At 31.6% G+C, this 22,368-nt stretch overlaps 2 protein-coding genes across 2 annotated transcripts; one reads left to right on the top strand and one right to left on the bottom strand.

Annotated features, from left to right (window-relative positions):
- The first annotated feature begins 6,329 nt into the window (after positions 1-6,329).
- On the top strand, positions 6,330-10,169 carry LOC104890181 (acyltransferase GLAUCE). The gene is made up of 2 exons (XM_010675570.3): positions 6,330-6,854; positions 9,001-10,169. The coding sequence occupies exons 1-2, from the start codon at positions 6,396-6,398 to the stop codon at positions 9,904-9,906; spliced, it is 1,365 nt and encodes a 454-aa protein (XP_010673872.1). The 5' UTR covers positions 6,330-6,395; the 3' UTR covers positions 9,907-10,169.
- Positions 10,170-12,104: 1,935 nt separating this feature from the next.
- Positions 12,105-17,569, bottom strand: LOC104890180 (protein HEADING DATE 3A). Its single transcript, XM_010675569.4, has 4 exons — positions 16,240-17,569; positions 16,025-16,086; positions 14,383-14,423; positions 12,105-12,979 (listed from the first exon to the last, which is right to left on the bottom strand). Exons 1-4 carry the CDS (start codon positions 16,438-16,440, stop codon positions 12,756-12,758), a joined length of 528 nt encoding a protein of 175 aa, XP_010673871.1. The 5' UTR covers positions 16,441-17,569; the 3' UTR covers positions 12,105-12,755.
- Positions 17,570-22,368: the final 4,799 nt, after the last annotated feature.

Consider the following 22,368-nt stretch of genomic DNA (forward strand, 5'->3'; position numbering starts at 1 on the left):
ATAAAATAGAAAAATGAACACTATATTTAGAGACTGAGTGACTGGTGAATACTTCTTAACTTTTGAAATCACAACTGAAAACGGAAAAATTGACAATGATATGAATACGTGACTACTAGCCATCTTCGAGAATGCAATAATTTCACAACGTGTCAAGTGCTAAAGGTATCGCACGCACAGGTAACGAGGGCTCATCAACTGGCACAATGGTGTCGGAAGCACCGTATAAATTGAGAATATTTATAGTACACCTGGGTGTACCATGCTCATGGTACACCCAAGACTATTTTCTTCAAATGAACAAAATGAGCAAATGAGCAAATATTTTTATTCATTTAAGAAAATGAACAAACACTTTTATTACAAAATGAGCAAAATGAGCAAATGAGCAAATGAGTAAATGAGCAAAATACCCATATGAGCAAATTTGGTGTCAAATGAGCATATGAAGTTCTAATTTATTACAAAAATACCCCTGGGTGTACCATGCTCATGGTACACCCGGGTGTACTGTTAACCCTTGAGTTTTGAAGATGACCTAACCACAATAGACATAGTATATTTTATTTTATGTTGTTGCAAGGTAATTAATGCTCGAGCTAAGAGAATACTTGATTGAAGATTAAAGCGGAGAATTAATCAAGATCAAAGTAAAGATGTTCGAGAAATGAAGAATCAAGCATGGAATGAAGATTAGAATGCATTAGGGTATTTATTAATGTTCTTGTTAAGGTTGAGTAATAGCTTTATTAAGTTCGTGGTGAATTCTCAAAGGAACTTGGTTCTGTTCCCATGAAAGGAACAGACGTGGCACTATAGGAACAAGACTTAGGAACAAGACTTAATAATTAGGGAACAAGACTTTAAAACTAATTTAGGAACTAAGTGACTAATATTGTGCGCCTAAGTAATTGTGTGCCCAATATAGTTGTTAGAGTTTTTAGGGATAATTTGACTAAGATCCATAATTTTAGGAAGTTAGTTTAAGTTTGTTAGGAAAAGATTTTAAATAGATTTTCTGATTTTAAAATAACTGATTTTCAAATCTTATCTTTTTAAAATATATATTTTATCTTTTAATTTTATTTAAAAGATTTAGTTTTCGAAAATATTTTTTCCGGTTTTCAAAATGTTTCGGATTTTTTGAAATAAAAAAATTTTCCGGTTTTTATAAAAGATTTTGAAAAAGATTTTTTCCTAAAAACTAGCTAAAGGATTTTTATTTATTTATTTCCTAAATTCTAGCTTACACGCCTAAATGATTTACTGCTACATGTTTATGGAGTTAGTGGATTTAGTGGCCTAAGTTAATTATCCTCCAAGTATTTAATTAAATTAAATAAGATTAATTATTCTCCAAGTTTGCAAAACCACGTACTTTGTTACTGCTTCTATGAATGAAGTAATGGATTAGTGGATGATGTACATGACATGAATAATTAATTTAATTTAATTAATTAATTAGAAATCATGGAGAACATGTGATAATGGTCTAAGTTAGTGAAATCATGTCTTGTCTTAATGTCTATAAATAGGCGCCTAATTCACTTGAAAAAATTGTGTCTGACTTAGTTAATTTGTCTTAAGTTATCTAAAGTGTCAGTGCCTTTCCTTAAGAGAATTCATACTTACATTAATCGAGTTTTTATTACTCTTCCATTGTTTTACAAAGTGTATTTTTGAGAAAAAGGGTTTGAGTGAACTCTTGTAAGTGTGAGAAAGCTTTGAGTAAGCAAGAGAAGAAAAGAAGAAAGAGAAAGGAACTTCGAGTGAAGTTTGAGAGAAAACGTCATTGTTGGGAACTGTCGTTGGGAACTTGAGTTGAGTGACTTAAGTTGAGAATCGAGAGAAAAGTAATAGGTTGTAATCAGAGTTGTTTTGGCCTATTATAGTGGAAAGTTGTTTAAAATCCCTTGTGGTCGAGGTTGTTTCTTCCTACTAGGCCTAGAAGTTTTTCCTCGTAAAATCTCTGGTGTTCCCTGATTGTGTTCCCAAGTTTATTTTTAATTCCGCAAAAAGTAGTGCTTATTCTCTCACTATAATTCACCCCCCCTCTTATAGTGCTCATATTATACAACATGTACCATGAGTGAACTCGTATAAATTTTGGTTTAAGTTTATTGGTTTTTTAGCTTTATCTTCTACTCGTTTACGTTTATTTCTGTACGTTTCACTGATGTAGAAAAAAAAAAAAAAGAGAGAGAGAATGCAATAATTTCATCATCAACGTTTTCTTACAAGTCACAAGTCACAACCATGCTTCCATATCCAAGATCCAAATATAGGGAGGAAACCACCACATGCAACCCCCATCAAGTGGTCCAGCCCATTATAGTCAAGTCTGTGTTAATTGCTGTAATATCTGACAACCAGGCCCACCAATATAAATTAGCATAAGGGAGGCAAGGGACCCAGTCCAACTGTCTGTTAGCCCAAAATGTAGGCCCACAAGTTAGCCCATGAAGAGTTATAAGAAGTGGTAGATACTGGGCCCAATTCAATCCTCTGTCAAATGTGATAAAAATGACTGAAAATAGTCTTTGGCATTCAATTTCAACAAAACAGCCTGCAACACAGCAACAGACGACTGGGTATTTACCATGATACTCTGATACGTCAAAGAAAAATTGTACTTGATGATCACTGCAATTTTTTTTTTTTAATGATTTCATGTTATTTACCTCCTCTGTTTTTTTTAATTGATCCGTTTTCCTTAGGCCCACATACCAATTCGCTATTTTAAAACCTTTATATTTTTAATTATCAATAAGCAAAAATTACAAAAAAGTTGATATTATGAACATATACATTGGGACGAATCTAACAAGATTTTACATAACTATAGTGTCGAAAGTTACACATTATAGTGTCGAAAGTCAAAACGGGTCATCTAAAAAAAAAACTAAGGAAGTAGTTTGTGAAAAACTTATGTCCACTTGGTCCACACTAAATTTAATATGGACCAAATGCTAGTACATATGATTTATGGAAAGAAAAAGGTCATTACATTAAAATACGATAGATATATGAGAGGATTAGCCATAAATTGTCAATGATGACTATGGGTACGTTCTGTTCAACTTAAAAAATTAAGTTTCAGGTCCAATAAGTTCAGATAAGTTCAGATAAGTTGCAATAAGGTCTAATAAGGGCAATAAGTTCCAATAAGAAGGTCTAATAAGGTGCAATAAGTTCCAATCAGGTGCAATAAGTTCCAATCATGTCTAATAAGGTCCAATAAGTTCCAATCAGGTCTAATAAGGTCCAATAAGGTCCAAATAGTCAATGTTTAATAAACATTTATTTTATTGTCCATTATTTTGTTATTCATAATTTCATATCACTATTAGCTGATTATGTTATTATTAGAATTTTAATTAAAGTACCACAATGATTATATAGTATTATACTTGTATTAGTGTCTATTATTTTATTATTTATTTGTATTATGTCTATTATTTTATTATTCATATTACTATTAGCTGATTATGTTGTTATTAGAATTTTTTATTAAAGTACCACAATGTATAGTATTAACTTGTATTATTGTCTATTATTTGATTATTCATATTGTTATTAAATAATATTATAATCATGGTCAAATAATTAAGGTTAACAATAATAATAATAATTATAATTATATATTTTGCAATTCGTCTTTAAATAACTAGAGATAACATGTTAAATATATAAATAGTAAATTTTTTTTGTTAAATTTATTATCATAAGAGATAATTAATAATTATTATTTTTTTAAAGGATGAATTTTATTAATTATTACTTCATAATAAATTTTGAGGGGTAGTATTTATGTTAGGGGTAATATTTATATTACTAATAGTCAATTTTTTTGTCTAACAAGGTCAAATAAGTTTCAATCAGGTCCAATAAGGTCTAATAAGTTTCAATCAGGTCTAATAAGGTCTAATAAGTTTCAATCAGGGCCAATAAGGTCTAATAAGTTTCAATAAGGTCAATAAGTTCCAATAAGGTCCAATAAGTTCCAATCAGGTTCAATAAATGTACACATTATAGCGAATCTAACAAGTCCCCACATGAATACGTTATTTTATACTTCCTCCATTTAGAAATAGTTGCACAATTTATATAGTGTTTACTATTCACATCTTGCACTTTGATTGTCTTTGGTGATTTATATTTTAGGAAAAAATATAGTCATATGAGATCTTGTTAGATCCGTCTCAATGCATACTATTTTAATATCAACTTTTTATAATTTTTACTTATTGATAATTAGAGATATCAATGTTTAAAATAATACATTGACAAATGTAAAAATATGAAATTGTGCAACTATTTTTAAAAGGAGGAAGTATACATTAGTAAGAATATTTGGCCAAATTTTCTAGAATTTGACTCTCAAAATAAAAATAGGAATTATATTTTGAGACAGAAGAAGTATATTATATACACGCACTGGATCATACTACTTAATATTGCAATGCGATTTTGGTTTGGTAATTAACATTACCTTTTTGTTGAAGGGAGTTTTTACATTACTTTATGGCTTCATATAATATGGCTGGCTATTGTTTTTCCCTTTAATTTTCTGCCTCGACAATAACTTCCACGGAAAAGCTAACATCAAACTTAAAACAGACAACAACACAAGGAATAAGGATTTATTATTTATGGATATCTAAAGATGTCTTGGCTTAACAATTAAAATTAAGATGATGTGAACAATACGATTATAGGTTCAAACTTCTCATCCCCTTGTTGATACTTTGTTTTTTGTACTGTCTGTCGTGATTTATATAGATCGAAAAAATTATCATTTATGGGTGAAAAATTGGCTCGTCTACTCTAAAGAAAGTCTTATGACAAGGACTAGAAAATTTAGATAGGGAAAGAAAGACAGAATAATAATGTTCCTACTAAAGTTCACCAACTTTCTTTAAGAACGAAAGACACCTATTTATTCATTAATTGTTTTTGTGCTAAAGGAATTGATTGGAATAGAGGAGATCTAAATGAAGCGAGTATGCCGTATGGGCATAGGGGATTTCAGCCTCGGCAATGAATTCAATAGGTTAGATTTTTTTTTATATATAAAAATTATATTATTCAATAGGTTAGATTTTTTTTTTTATATATAAAAATTATATTATTCAATAGGTTAGATGAAATAGTAGTTTTTTTTTTTTTTTTTTGGTTGGTTGTGAAAAGCATCAAATTCCATGAATAAGTGAGTTCTAGATGTAAATAGAGTTATTAGACTATTGGTAAGTAGTGTGTCCCCTTCGAAAAAGCTAGTGTTTCCAAATGTAGCCGATGTTAGTTTATATAATATACGGATTAAGAAATATGATAATATTCTTTAAAAAAAAAAAAGAAATATGATAATATTATAAAATAATAAATTAAAATGCTTTTTTTATTCTATTACATGATTTTAATTTCAAATATTCATTTTTCTGAACAAACGAGCACAATGAAAGTTTAAGTTTGAGTGTATGATATCTCATGTCTACATTGATATTTTTACGTACAACTTTAATTCTATTACACGATTTAATTTCAAATATTCATTTTGACCATTTATCTCTCATTTTTCATTATCATCTTTACTTGTCATCACAATTTACAGGTACTATTTCATATCACTTCCTAATACTAGTATCATGAAAGCTTGATCCAGCTATATCTAATGGACTCAAATACCCTCACACGGATTTTGGACGTGGAAGTACCCAAGGCTTGATTTTTTTTTATTAAAAAAGATAATTGGTCTAAAGAACAACCTATATTAGACTACTAGTCTGTTGGATACACCAGCTCAGAGGCTGGGTATAAGGCTATACATCCTAGAAGTAAATGCGCAACATATATTTAGGATGAGGATATGAATCCTGAACCATCTCCTGAAATTCAGGGTGTTATTCCACTGAGCTACCACCTGTACCTCGTACACATACAAGGCTTGATAACCTTACCTCCATAATTTTTTTTTCAAATTAGAAAAGGGGTAAATAAGGGATAAATGATGAGTTGTAAAAATATATCCTTGGTGATTATTTATGTCCATCTTAAATTCACCACTATCCATTCTCTACCCTCCACCTACTCAACTATACAACTAACCAGTACATACACTTACTAGTTACAATAACTGCATGGATCATTATAATGACCATTGGTACAAAAATATGTAAAATCCGTGCTTTTTTTTTTAGTCATGTCTGTTTGTATGAGATGTATGACAATGAGAAGTCTTTATAGTGTCTCGTACATAACAGCTTGCATATTAATTTGCTTCTTGAATTTACATGACTTTCTTAGCTAACTTTTTTTATCTATAAATATCAACATATATACATTTACTTTCTCAAACAAATGAGTAAGTTTATAGCATAACAAAACAATATACTATCATGGGTACCCTTTACCAAGTTCCCCCACCTCTACTAAAAGACCTTAAGGTCACAATTTTAGATTCAAGTCTAATTTACTCACCCCAAGAAAGTGAGGAAAAATCCATGTTTTTATCAAACATAGATCAAGTCCTAAACTTTGATGTCCAAACCCTACATTTTTTCACTTCAAACCCTGAATTTCCACCAAAAATTGCGTTTGAAAAGCTTAAAAACGCGCTACAAAAGTTATTAGTGCCTTATTATTTCTTATCAGGGAGGGTTAAACTAAATCATAAAAATGGTCGTATCGAGATTGATTGCAAAAATGGTGGGATTGGGTTTGTTATAGCTAGTAGTGAGTATACATTGGATGAACTTGGAGATTTGGTTTACCCTAATCCATCATTTGAGCAACTTTTAACCAAAAAGATGGATGATCTCTTGGAAGTTGATGGTCACCCTCTTTGCATTGTTCAGGTATGTGATTTAGCTTTCAAAATGACTCAAATTCAAATAAGTTTGGTAAGATTAATTTGATAATTAAAGTTCTCAAAAAATAGTACAAATTAAGAAAATCATATAGGTTTGAAAATATGATTAAGTGAACAGAAAAAGGTCTAAGAGGAATAAAGTACAACATTGTTTAAAAGACTAGATATAATTAACATGAAAATGACACTATAAGTTGTGTACTAGTACTACTACTAGCTGCTACCTATTGGGGGGGCTATTGCTAATTTGCTATCTGCTATGATGGTTATTGATATTTTGTCATGGAACTAATGCACTAGTGGTCAAGCTTTCTTTGTGTCAAGTAAAATATTTTTACATTATCACACCGATGTATATGAGGTTGAGGTGGTGAAGTAGTGACATCGCTTCTCATCTTATATCTCTAAGCTCTAGTGTATAAGTTTAGGACAAAAATCAATCATAAAATTGTTGCAGTTGAGTTAATTTGAATGTCCTCCTAGTTCCATTCAATGAATGCAACCTAACTTGTAAAAACTTATATGAACCTGGTCCATACGAAATTATTTTGAGTCTAATGCTAATCTTGTGATTTATGAAAAAAAGGCATAAAAAAATAGATATACAAGAGGAGTAAATACAGATTCTATTAAAGGGTGACTATGTAAAGAAAACAAATTTTACAAAGTGATAATTTAATTATGATAGACTAATGTAAGAAAGAGTAGTGACGGAAAAAAAAAATGTAGTACATATCTTATAAAAAACCTAGTGTTCGATATGTAATATACCATCATCATTTAATAATTTATTAGCAAATTTATGAAAAATGACGATAGGAAGTGATTTTTTTTTTTTTTTGAGGGGTAGGAGGTGATTATTTGAGCTAAACTTTTAATAGTGATAAAGTTTTAATGATAAATTTTTTTGCTTCTTTGATATGTTTAATATGAAAAATACCACTTGAACTTAATCATCAAATTAATTTCATTTACAAGAGTAAAAAAAATGTCTTGTTCAGTTGTTCTTAATTTGGCAAGGTTGAATGATGTCCGTACTTACAACCTTGTTTCTTTATAGGACATCTTTGATTGCAACAGCAACTATACGACATAAGAAAAGTTAAAAAATCTCTACAATCCTAGCTAGAACTAGTAGATAAGAATCTTTGTTATGGCGTAGATATTAGATATTCAGGAGTCCTATAATTATGTTAAACAGAAGGATGAAAGGATATATATATGGAGTAACAATTTTATGGTGAAAGGGCAAAAAGAAAATACTACTTACGGTAGGATAATTGAGAGCTTTAAATTCTTTGCTCGTTTTTTTTTTCACAAGTTCGAATCCCACTACCTACTTGTGGATGAGAGTAAAGATTATTTTATATCCCTCAACTCTCAAGCGTTTACATGTATAGTTGGGCTGATTGACCTGCGAAAAGTATTGGTCCAGTTGAATCCTTCGTCTTACTAAAGAGGTCCCAGGTGGAGGTCAAAAAAATATATATACTTGTTTACCTGTCTCAAGTAGTATTTACACCAATAGCAGAGAGTCTAATTGAAACCTTACATAATAATATAATATACATCTCATGAAAAAGAACTTAAAAAATTACAAAATAATTCAATTGGTGTTATCTAACCCAGGGTATGTTATTTTCAACTTACAAAATAAATTTCAACAAAATATGTCAAGGAGCTTATGTTTTGTGAAATATTAAAATCATTGAAAGCTTATATTTTGTAAAAATAGGGTATGCAAATTAAATAGTGCTAAAAATATGCATGAAAAAGATAACTAAGCAAAGTAGGACTATCTTTTAAAGATGGGAGTATGTTAGATGTCCCTTTTTTCTTTGTTAGTTGTCTTTATAGTATAACTTTAATGATTTTCATTGCTCATGAGCACCATGTGATCACCATCATGTAATTAAATGTGTAACTTTCAGTTTCACTCAGTAGATACTAAATTCACATGAAAGTATTCATGGAAGGGTTATACAAAATATGACTGATATATATATGCTCTCTATTTTGACTATTTTATAAGGAATTTTTATGTTTTTCAATGCACAACTTTGAATATTTATACATATTCATCTATTTTTATTTCCAAAGAAATGTTTATGATTTAAAAATATGTGTTGTAGATGACGGCGTTTAAATGTGGTGGTTTTGTAATGGGTCTCCAAACCAACCATGCAACATTTGATGGAACAAGCATCAAATACTTGTTACAAAATCTAGCAGCCTTAGCAGGAGACAAACCCTTAGCAGTAATCCCATGCAACAATCGGGAGTTGCTCGCGGCTCGTTCACCACCACTAGTCACATTCCCACACCCGGAATTACTTAAACTCAAGATCCCAATAGGACAAGATGGTGAAAGTGAGCAAAACTGTAACGTCTTTGATACCACCTGTCAAGACTTAGACTTTAAAATATTCAACCTTTCAGGAGACGACATTTCTAACCTTAAAGCCAAGGCAAAAAGTGGACCACCCAATTGGAAGGGCAAAATAACAGGATTCAATGTGGTTTCAGCTCTAGTTTGGCGATGTAAGGCCTTATCTAATTCTGAGAATGAAGAAAAAAGCTTATCAACCATGCTATTTGCAGTTGATATTAGGCCAAAGTTAAATCCACCATTACCAACATCATTCGTTGGTAATGCAGTATTAACAGCATATGCAACAACTGATTGTAAGACATTAGAAGAAGCTTCATTATCAGAGTTAGTGCACTTGGTAAGCGAAGGAGGAGCTAGAATGAACGACGAATACGCGAAATCAGCCATTGATTGGGGTGAAGTGTACAAAGGATTTCCACATGGGGAGTTCTTGATGTCTTCATGGTGGAGATTAGGGTTTGATCAAGCTGAGTACCCTTGGGGAAAACCAAAATATTGTTGCCCATTGGTGTATCATAGGAAGGACATCATTTTGTTATTTCCTGATATTGATGAGTCTAACTCTGGGGTTAATGTTTTGGTTACTCTTCCACATAAGGAGATGGCCAAATTTCAATCTCTTTTCCACAACTTCTTATCTTCTTAATTAGTTCCTTGTAGTTTTTATTGGTATGAACTAATTAGTATCTACTTGCAACTATATATGTATATTATTGCAAGGTTATGTATCATGTATTATGAGAGCTTATATTCATGTTTCTAAGGTTTCCAAGAGTGTTTTGGATTTGCTATATACATTTCTAAGTTGGACTTGCTTGTATTTATGTCCATATTATGAATTAAATGTATTTTAAACTTATTCGCCGTAATTTTAATTACTATGTGTTAAATAATATTAGTAGTTATTAAGGGTGATGCCCTTTTTTAATTTTATGCATTCAATTAAACTAAATTATACTCAACATACGCATCTATGATTAATTATCACATCATTTCATATATAAGGGTACGACGCATTTTAGAATAATAGGACCATGTAGTGGTAGTTGGATTAATGCTCTTGCCCTCTTCTAATACTCAATTTTAACAAGAATCTTAAGACGAAAACTAATACTTCCTCCGTTCTGTTTTAAATGAAACATTGGATGAAATGACACTATTCACTAATCAATTTTAACTCCAATTTATCGCTATTATATAAAGAAAAACATAGTCAAGTGGGATCTTGTTAGATTCGTCTCGATGTATACTATCAAATTATAACTTTTTTATATTTTTTACGTTTACACAACTAAAGATATTAATGACTAAAGAAGCGCGTTGGGTTGCGTGAAAAAGCAAACGTTTCATTTAAAACGGAACGGAGGAAGTAATAAATATTTAAGGTTGTACGATATGAAAATAACACCGTGCGTATGTGACTTTTTTTTTTTTTGATAATTAAGATTATTATTATATTGTAAGGCCTATAAAAGCCGAATTTTTAGTACAAGTGCTAAAGATGAGAGCATCTGCCCATCACTCCATCAGTATCCAAAGAAGGAGTTACAGCTAGCAATTAATCCCCAATACAATTCAAACAAAATTTGCTAAAGCCAAGCTACAAAAACATAGTCAAGTGGGATCTTGTTAGATTCGTCTCGATCCAGGGATTTTACTTTCGCCCATTTGGTTTGGGCTTAGGCGGAAAATTCTAGGAAACATGTTCTTGAGTGGTTTATCCCATGATGAAATCATGTGGGCAGTGAGTGCATTGCCCAATAATGTCGAGCAAATGTGCTTCCAAGGCCCACCGGATTTTGGGCTCAAAAGATCAGCAGGGCAGTGAAGATTATTGAGTCTATATTTATCATGGATTACTTGTCGCCATAGGGCTTGCGGCTCGCACAAGAATCTCCACCACCATTTGAAAAGGAGAGCCAAATTTTTGTGCGTATGTGACTAATGAATGCATTCAAGTCATCATCTAAGACAACATTGTCATTGCCATGGATACATCATGAATAAAGGTGCTTATTCAACAAAGAATCTAGTATTTTTAAAGTTGTCTTTTTCAAATTGTTCTTAGAATATCAGAAATTTGTATTACATAAATGATTGTAATGTCAATAAAATCATAATTTTGTTAATACAGTAGCTTCAAGTTTCACTTTTATAGGTTTTTGATTAAGATACTACTGTATTAACAAAATTATTCAAGACTCAAGATTGGCAATATTCATCCTTGATTGTAACATGAAATGGGCTACTCAGAAGTTGGAACTACAAAAAATTACTCTCTCCGTCCCAAAATATAGTTCCCATTTCTATTTTGGGTATCCCAAAATATAGTTCCCATTTCCATTTTTATTTCCACATTTTTCCGTAATTTTTCTAGAAAAACCGTGTGCCATCATTTATTTGCTTCTTGAATTATGTTTTTTCCTTTTTTTATTCAACCAAAATGTTACAATTAATGCTCTCTCACCAATTATTTTCCATTCTCTCTCCTAAAATCATCTTTTCCCATACAACATTTATTTAAATAAACAAAAAATCTTTAATATCCCTCTTATATTCTACTTGCATAAATTATTGTGAAAAAAGGGAAATGAGAACTATATTTTGAGACGGAGGGAGTACTTTTGTAATGAATAGAGCTCCCATAAGTTTGGGCCTTGTTTAAATAAGTTGACCCAAATACAAAAGTGAAAGATTGTCAGCTGTGAATGTCAAAGGCCCATAAATACTGGGCTGCATAAAGAACGGTCCAATTAGCGATAGATTACAAGAATTTATAGCCCAAAAACTTCAACAAATAAATACTTTTTGCATGACTACAAGCTAATTATAGATTTTATCATATAAAAGACAAGAAGTAATATTTTATTTAGGACCCTGAAATTGTACATTGCACTTTTTGGAGGGAAAGGGGCACACATATGATAGTAAAGAAAAATCATGAAAAGGGTAGCTTCTAACTACTGCATACAAGTAACCAACTACTATTATCAGGAAAATTTGTCTATAAATCAAGTACCTAATAAATATCACTTTTCGAAAACAAGTATCTTTTATAATTCTCTTGTAAGACATTTCTTCTAGAGTAAGTACTACCTTTAACCTAAATAATTTATCTAAATTGATCCTCGATTTTATCACTACTTGCCAATAAAATGGAAAATAGTGATAACTACGATTAGCAAGGGCCAATTTACGGCATATGCTGATCAATTAAAGGTCAAATTAAATCAATGATATCACTCTAGTAAAAAGGTCATAAAATGTAGTTGCTTGTGACATAGCGAAACATATTCGGTATTTTGTTTCTAAAAAGTGTCATATATATGAGGTAATTGCTGACAAATTTTCTTTATTATTTTCACTTATTTTAGTAAATACGATTAGTAAAAGCTTAAAAAATGTAGTAAATTTTTTTTTTTTTTTTTGACATCAGATAAACTTGCATTTAATAAAATCTCTTTCAATGTAGAAAGAAAGAGAAGTGTAGTAAATTTACAACCTTCTTCCACCAGAGCCTCCTTCCCTCTGACAATTGAAATAGACAGCAGCAACAGGCAAACCAAGGTTGTAAAGTTCAGCAAAATCTCTAGTGTTGAAGTTTTGACGCCACCCTGGTGCATAAACAGTTTGTCTTCCCAATTGTCTAAACAACACAAGTATGAATCGATGTATTCCAACTGATGGTCTTGGATTTTCATAGCAGACAACTTCTTGGCCTACACACAAAAAAAAAAAAATAGTGTAATGTTGCGAAAGTATTCAAATCAAAATTACTAGTTTTATGTAACTTTGTTTATACATATAGCTGAAGAAAGTAGGGATATGAAGGTATGATAATTACTGTGTTATAGTGTGTAATTAAGTAGATATTAGTAGGAAAATAAGGTGACTGTAAAGACTTGATCGAGTTAGACTTTGTTTAGCTTTGCATCTTTTCTTGTTTTTTGTAAAGTTGCCACCCACTTGTGCAATACACAAAAGGTGCACTGCGCATTCTTAAAATTTTGGGTCCACCTTTGATAAGGATAACTAATTCGATTTTTTAATTTTTGGGTCCAGTTTCGATAAAAATGAATCAATATTCTAATTTTTGTCCTTTCATACTGTCGTAGAATCATATATTCTAATCTTATATCCTCGTCAGTCGTCACTGTAAAAAAAAAAAGAAATAAACATCGACAAGACACATCTATTACATTTCAAATTTTGAATTGGTACGAAAACTGTACTGACTTCTTCATAGATGAGTAGTATATATCATATATAAAAATTTGTATAAGAAATGAACAGTTTTTCATGCCACGTAGTTTTGTAATCAGATGTATTTGTTCTATGAAAACTTTGAGCTGGAATTACCAATCTGTTTTCTTGCTTAACATATCTAACTTGCACTAAGTAGTTTTTCCTTATAATCTACAAAACAAGCTGAAAAACAACCTCAAATTTTACTAAGGAAACTACAAAGGGAAGACAAAAGTTAATGCTATTCGTGATAAGCATTTGAGAGTACTCCTTTTTCAAAAATAAAGCATGAAAAGACAGTCAAATTAATTTCATTGTTTGGTTTAACGAGGAAAAAAAGTTACCCCACCCCTTCTTCATTTGTGTGGTCTTTGTCATACAGGAAAAAAAAAAAGTTGATAAACCTTCCTCCTTCATACAAGTACTAACTACCCTTTCCTAATTTCTCTTCACCCACCATTCTTTCACTTCCCTTCCGGTGGTTTCAGTAAGCGTTGTAAGGGTTCAAGTGTCAGATTCGGCTATTTCATGAATAACTTTTTGCGTACATAATGCATGTGGTTCTAAAGTAAATTGTCGAATGTTTATATATCTTTGAAGCATTATTGAGGTAAAATGAAGAGTCTGAGTAACGAGTATCAAAGACAGGTACGTAGCCTAAGTCATAAGCAGCAACAATGCTCTTCAATGGCCAATAAAGACAGCATTAGAATTCAACAAAACCACATGTGCATGTAGTCTATAAGATATATACTAATAATTTATGTTGTATTAACTGATATTCTCACACTACTGTGTCTAAAAACTGCATCTGAAAATGTATCAACAGGAAAACTCAATGTTTGATGAACTTTGAATATTTAGATGGGAGACTCACCAAATGATGCACCTGTGGTCCCAGGAATATCAGTCACCAACCTTTATAACAAACAAATAAAATTGCATTCAGTTAGCAAACGATAATATAAACGATTGGAAGCTTTGAGAGTACATGCATCAAACCAAATGATAAAAGATTAAAAAAAAAAAATCAGAATAATTTGGAGAAAAAGAGAAGGACACGTGCATGGACAAGAAGAGGGTTGACAATCTGACGTGATATGAACTTGTTTGACGTTAACTAGTTGTCTATTTCTAGTAGCAACATGGGAGACAACTAGATAACACACGAGAATTTTAAGAGACTTATGTGAAGAGGCGAGAGATATAATGCTTGAAAAAAACCTGTTTGCGAAGAAAAATATAGAAAAAGTAACCTACTATATAAAGATTTTGTTGCGACTAATAAAAAACGATTAAAATTGAAAAAAATGTTGCCCAATATAATAGAGAACAAAGCTTTCCTTTAAGTTTTCTCCTTGCTTTAAGGTACTAGAAATGAAAAAAAAGGAAGAAGATAAGATTACGGTAAAAAAAAATTGTCTTTGATATTATTCCTAGTATGTAAGAGCCAGGTGTTTGGCAATAATAATCAGTCAATGATTTGATAAATCATCTTGTTTTATTGTGCTTTTGTTCCTAGGAATAATCAGTGAAGAAACAGAATATATTATTACTCAATAGTCGTATATAATTTGTCATGAAGTAACTATCATGAAAAGATATTTCCATTTTCACTCCCACGAAGCGGCAAACTTACAGACATAGAGTATATGCTCTAATATCCATGATATCTCTTTTAAGAGCTTGAAACAGTAAAACAACAGTTGTTAAAACAATCATACATGGATTTTGTATTTCTACAAAACAAACTAGATATTACGTACAAGCAATAGTTACATGTATCCTGTTTCCTCGACTTTTAATACATGCAACAAATTCTAAACTAATAACATACGTGTAAGATGAACTTGTTGATTTTTTTACGATTTGTATATTCTAAACATCATTTATGTGGAGTATCACGACAAAAAAAATGTGTATTGAAAACCCGTAACTAGTCAAATGTTGCAATGTAATAAAAAACAGAGGAAGTGCAAAACAGCGATGCTCTAAAGAGGAGCACGATGTTAAAGGAACTCCAAACACCCCCAAGCCTCAAAAGAAGAAGGAACTTTAATTTGTTGGTGTAAGAAGGTGGTGAAAACACAAAGTATAGTGATAGGCTATGCTCATTATCATCCTCGTCTTTTGAACTCATCATATTCTTCATATGATAACCAGTTTAAGTAACCTATTATATAAGGCGTTGTTTGGTTGATAAAACAAATCATGGGAAGTACAAATTTCTAGAAAGTAGAAGTATATGAAGTTGTTTGGTTGACAAAATCATAGGAATTTGCACTTCCTAGGAAGTTCTACTTCCTCCAAAATGGAGGAAGTTACTTACCTAGGCCCCCCTAGGTAAGTAGAACTTCCCATGGGATGTTCTACTTCCCATTATCAACCAAATACAATTTTACACTTCTTAGGAATTTCAAATACATGGAAAAAATAACTTCCTAGGAAGTATGACTTCCTATATACAACCAAACAAGGCCTAAGTACAAGAGGTAAAATCACTAAAATTATCTACTCACCAGTGTAAATATTCCCTCAAGTGTGGATTACTTGGGCTCGGAGCATCTGGGTCCACCATAACCTACATATCAAAAAAAAAAAATCAGCATTTAACACAAGGATACCTATCAAATAATTCACCAAAAAGATTGATGAAATAATGTAAATGGTAGATGTTAGAAGAAGATGTACACATAGAAAATGCAAAGAAAGAAAGAAAAAAAACACAACTTACCAAGGTGTAGAAAGTTCTAAGGTCATCACCACCAACTTCAACTCTTGGTTGGTTAACAACTTGAGAAGGCCTAAGTTCACATCCATTATTAACATCTCTATTGCTATAGCTAACTCTCAGATTCACAGTCCTACTAAAGGGATCTAAAACATCCCCGATAACTCGACCTACTACTAGTGGATCTCTTGGTGCTCTAGGCATGATCGACAGACAGACAGATAAATAGATAGATATTGATCGTCCTGACTTTTATAAAAAAGTCGGGAATGAAGCTAAGCTGAGTTACTAGGAAATTGTAGAAAATAAGTGTCCAAATGAGCACTTATATACAGAGTTGTGAGCTCAAGTTACTATCATATTTCATCGCATCTCATGTTGCATCATGAGTTGCAACTATATTTTTCACTTGTTTTTAGCATTGTTCTTTATTTTTCCTCTTCTCAGCCTACCAAAATTAATTATTCTAGGATCAACATAATAATGGGGCCCACCTAACTTTCAAAACTGTAGAAGCAAAATGGACCAACGTTAGATTCTTCTTATAAGATTACATCGCCAATTGGTTCAGAACTTGTTGGGGCAAACCAACATACTGAGGTTGAAAATGAAAACGCCAACACTTTTTTTTTTTATTATTATTTTTCCTTTCTATATCAAACTGTCATTTCTAAGAAAAATAACGTTGGATTTTCTTTATTTTTTTCGGCGGGGTGAAGGTGGGGCCTAGGGGGTGAGGGACGGGTGTGGAAGAATCAACTGAGAACTTCATTCCTGCATTATATTATATGGACTATGAACTCATGCAAACCGCACGAAAAGTTCTTTTAGAACATAAGACTTTTTCTTTTCAATTGAACTTATTAGACTCAGTAATCGGGTCCATGACCAATATGAGCTCGAAGCTTCCTTCGTAACTCCCGGAACTTCTTCGTAGTGGCTCCCTTCCATGCCTCATTTCATAGGGAACCTCAAAGTGGCTCTATTTCATTATATTCCATCCATATCCCAATTCCATTCATTTAATATCCCTTTGGTGTCATCGACATTCTCATTATGAACTGAGCGGGGCTAGTGTTTTTACAAAAAATTTCTAGCCAACCTTCTTGCGCAAGAACCAAGGATGTTTTGGTCTAGTGATTAAGATTGAGGTGCTGTGAACGATAGGTCACATGTTCAAATTCCTTCCTTTCCTTCTTTGTACTTTGTACTCTGCCTTCGTGGTTCATGCGGATAAAAAAAAACAAAAAAAACTCATGCAAACTGTTTATTACGCCCTCTGTTTCATAATATAAGGCATTCACGCCTTTACGAAAATTTGGTTTGACCACAAATATTTCTCATAATATGATAAATAAAAATCATCGTGCGTGCCTTATATTTTGAAACAGAGAGAGTATATTGAGTCTGTTTTAATTTCAGGTTTAAACTCATCAAAAATTATTAAAAGATACGGTATGATTTTAATATAAAAGTTAAACTAGTCACTAAATGGATTAAACTCGTCACTTAGAGAAATTATCCTAGTCACTATTGGGCTAATTGTCTTTTTAATATTGGGCTAACCATTGCCTAATTTTAATTTAAAAGTATGCGGTCTCTTACAAGACAAATTTTAGACTCATTTATTTAGGTTAATTAACAGGGAATTATATAAATCATATTATTAACCTGTCTCTGTATTTTATAATTTGTACTCTCTCCTAAACCTAATAAAATTGTTTATCCTCTACTTGTGTGCATAGCTAACACATTTTTAATTAACCACATTAATTTTTGTGTCGATTGTTTGTTACTATATGTTTCGTTAGTTGCATTTGTCATGACGCAAACAATTACAACATAAGCATTAAGCATCATATGCAATTATGCATGCAGTACTAGTTAGCCATAAAGCATGCATAAATATGAAGTATGTCATAACTATAAATCTTATACGGCCGTTTGGTAGTCGTTAATAAATTGCGGTAATGGGAATGAATTTTAAGTGTAATTTTATTAGGGAAGCACCCTTAAAATCTCCATGGGATGGCATTTTTTTCCATGGGCAAGCAATCTCACCCCTATGTTTTTGTCTCCAAGGGGAAGCAATTTTCATTACCACTCATTACCACCTACAAGGTGGTATTGGATGGGAATGAAAATTCAAGAAGAAAAATGGACACTTTAGGATAAATTAGCATTTTCATGGGAATGGATAGTGATATTTTTCACAAATTTACACACAAATTCATTCCCATTACCACCATTTATGACCAACTACCAAACGAAGCGATAGAGAATTTAGCAGGTACGTGGTCATAACTCACATATATAAATTATTAGCGAATTTTATCAAAAATCATTTTTGGCCTATCATAACTTTTTCGAAATCTCTACCGTCTCAATATTGTACTAGATTACCGGTGTGTCTGCAATCTGGACATACTAACTACTCCCTCCGTCTAATATAGTGCTTGTTTCTCTCTCTTGATGTCAAAATTTAAAGTCTTTGACCTAATATTCTCATTTGGATATATAAAAAATATATGTTCATGTAGGATCTTGTTAGATTCGCCTCAATGTATAGTTTCATAAACTTTTTATATTTTTTAATAATAAAAAAAATTGAAGATATTGAAGATCAAATGTTATCTTGGAGACCATCTAAAAGAACAACCACTATATTATGAAACAGAGGGATGGTAAATAATTGATAGGGTTGGTCTTAAAATCGACAAAAACCCAATATTATCCAACCAGCATCAAATGGCTTATTCTATAGTACTGGCCTAGTGGGTGGTAACAATCATTTTCTATATCATATCAAGCTTGTTGTTAGCGTTCTACCCATTAAGTTTGATAAATTTCTAACAGTTAGATAAATTCAACACAAGTTTTTGTTTAACAAATGTTGTTTGTGTATATAACAAATATTGTTTGTGTTTCGTATAGCTGTTGAAACCCATAAAATGCCCACTTGTGAGTGTCCCGCATTGGAGAAAGAGGAGAGAATGAACCACTTTATAAGATGGGAAATTACTACTCCTATCACCAATTGGTTTTAAGATGGAACCTCCTAGCTTATAAGTGGGCTAAACTCTCCTCCTTTTTATTGGGTTACCCAGGCCCATTTTCATATAATCTTAAAATTTAACAATAGCAAATAAGAGTAAAACAACACAAATAATATTTTTTAATAAGAAAAAGAGTTGATCTATGAAATTGGGTGATATATATTTTTAAAGTTCTACCAGTCTTACTTCTTTTAACTCCATTGGCGTTTAGCATCTTCATATGGATTTTATTTCGTTTCAAAAGGAAGCAAGGGCATTGAGGCAAAATAGAAACACTTTCTATCTAGAGTAAAACGTAAACATAATGAGCTTAAAAAGAGGGAACAAGATAGAAAGAGAAAGACAATGGCTAGTTTTAAATGGAAAAAGAAAATGAGGCACCACCTTACTTTCACAAGGGTTATCGCTCACAATTGGACAGGGTTAAAGTTGGTCCGTCAATATTGACCCAAAAAATTGCAACTGATAGATGGTGGACTCGTATCTAAATGGTAGATACGAGCCAAAATGTAGCCCAAAAAATATATAATACGCGGAACCAATGAACATCAATTGTTCTCCAATGAACATACATTAAGTGTATCGCGAAACCAATGAACATCGATCAGATATTTCCTCTTATATTCATCTTTTGTTTTTTGTTGTTCATTGATGATTCAGATGTTCATTTAGTCTCGTGTATCGTTCTTTTGTTCTACTTTCATCTTCATGTTGCTTAGTTTGTTCATTGAAGATATTCTTTTGTTTATTTTATTGTAATGCGAAACGACGTCATATGGAATGGTGCGCACCATTCTCATGGTAGACTCGTGTCTACCATTTAATTTGCGAAAAAACTGTGCGCTTTTGTATTGTAATGACTTAATTAGCATATAATTACTTAAGATAATTATGAATTGTTTTAATAGTATAATCAACAAATTTGTATTTACGTTATGCACGCACATATACATAATAATTATTTATATATTGTAAAGAATATAAAAACTCATGACCAAATTGGAACCCGCTTTTGAATTGTTGGGTCAATTTATAACCGAACAGTATGTGTCTTGGTGAAAGTTTGTCGGACTGAAATTGAAATTCATCGAACAAGAAATTTCACCCAAATTCGAATCATAAACGACACAAATTGACCGTTTTATCAAATCTACTTACAATCAATAATATTTGTTAGTGGTTTATACGTAGAATAGGTGAACTTTTTAACAAACTAAAAAGCTAAGTTTTAGATCAATGAGAGTATTTACCAAACATGTTTATTAGGATATTTGATTAAAAAAAAAAGGTTCAAAAGTAAACCTACATGCAAATAAAGCTACACAAAAGGACAAAATAACCCCAAAAGTAGTCCTCCATCTTGTTTTCTTAATTTTAGCTGACAAATTAGCCAATTAATTGATAATTTACAAATTACAGCTCATAGGTCGCAAGGAACGGTGTCATGTGGCTCTCTCTAGAGAAGTTTTACTTCATGTAATCCATATATAGAAAAAAAATTGCATAGTTTAAGATTTGATCACGTGACCTCAAGTTCATACACTACAGTTTTAAGAGTTAAGAGTACATTAAGGACCCAAACTATCAGATTTTTCACCGTTTGGGACCTGATCTTTTTTTGTACACCGTTTGGGACCTAAAACGAGATTCTGAGCATAAATGTTAACCTTGGTTAACTTGTGGGCCCAGTTGACAATTAAAACCCAAAAAGCTATCATTTGTTGTTTATTTTCCCAAAAAAAATTAAGAACTCAAGGACCCTAACCCAATTTTTTTTTCTCTCTCCTCCGCCTTATTCTTTCTTCCCAGATCTTCCTCATTGTTTCACCAATTTCTACCAAAATTTACCACAAATTCGCTTATTTATGTTTTTTTTCGAGTTAATGGGATCATTATTTTGTGGGTTTGAAACATTTATGGTTTACGATTTCATTTTTTTTGGGAAAAAACATCTGAAATCATTCAAATTGGAAAGAAGAAGATGTTCAAACCAAAAATCGAATTTTTCAGTTTGAATCTAGATGTTTCAAACCCAAAAATTCGTTTTTTTGGGTTTTTAGCACAAGATATGTTCAATATGGATGAATCTCGAAGTTGGTCTTCGTCGTATGGTCTCTCTTTCTCACTCTTGAACTCTCTTTTTCTTGTGGATTTTTTTTTGGATTTGTTGTATTGTTCGAATTTTTATGGTATGTTCGATTTTTGTGGTATGATTTTTGTTATGATTTTTGTTGGAGTTGTTCTTATTTTCCAGTTGGAATTGTTCAGATTTTTTTGGGTTTTCTTTCGAATTGTTTTGATTTTTTGTTTGAATTGTTTTTATTTTTGGGTCGTATTGTTTTGTATCGTTGTTCGAATTCTTTAGATCTTCAAGAATGGAGCAATAAATTCGAATTTTTCTGATGGGCTTGTGATAAATGTGAATTTGGCAAATGGGGTTTTTCATTTTCATTCAGAAAACTAAAAAAAAAGGATCTAATTCTTGTTCATTTGGGGTTTTAATTATCATTTTTTTTGAAACTTTGGAGAAGAGAAATGGAGATTGAACTTTTAATGGAGTTTATTTTTGTGTGTTCTTGTACTTTTTGGATATTAAGTATTATTTATTTTATCTTAATTGTTTTTTTTTTGTGTTGTTTGTTTTTATAGCTGTTTTAAGGAACTAAAAGTTCCATAAATTCCAACGGTTACTTTTTAATTTAAATTTTGCTTTTTTTTGGTCTAGTTAACCTCGGTTCAGTTAACGTTGAGTTAACTTGTCGGATTCTTTTCATCAGGTCCCAAAGGGTGAAAAAAATAGTTGTAGGTCCTGAATGGTGAAAAACCTGATAGTTTGGGTCCTCTTTGTACCCTTAACTCACAGTTTTAATCACTAAACCAAGTTGTATTTAATGTTAACAATTTAAAGAACAACATTAGTTAAATAAATTTTTTCATACCCGGGACATAGTTCGGGCCTGATAACTAGTAGGTCTTTATTGTGACTTGTGAGAACACAAAAAAAATGAAATCTGTTAAGGGCTTATTCATTAAAGTTTGTTATTGTCTATATTTGAACTAAACATGATTAAGTTAC

The sequence above is a fragment of the Beta vulgaris genome, chromosome 4 (assembly GCF_026745355.1).
Source record: "Beta vulgaris subsp. vulgaris cultivar EL10 chromosome 4, EL10.2, whole genome shotgun sequence".
NCBI lineage: Eukaryota > Viridiplantae > Streptophyta > Magnoliopsida > Caryophyllales > Amaranthaceae > Beta > Beta vulgaris.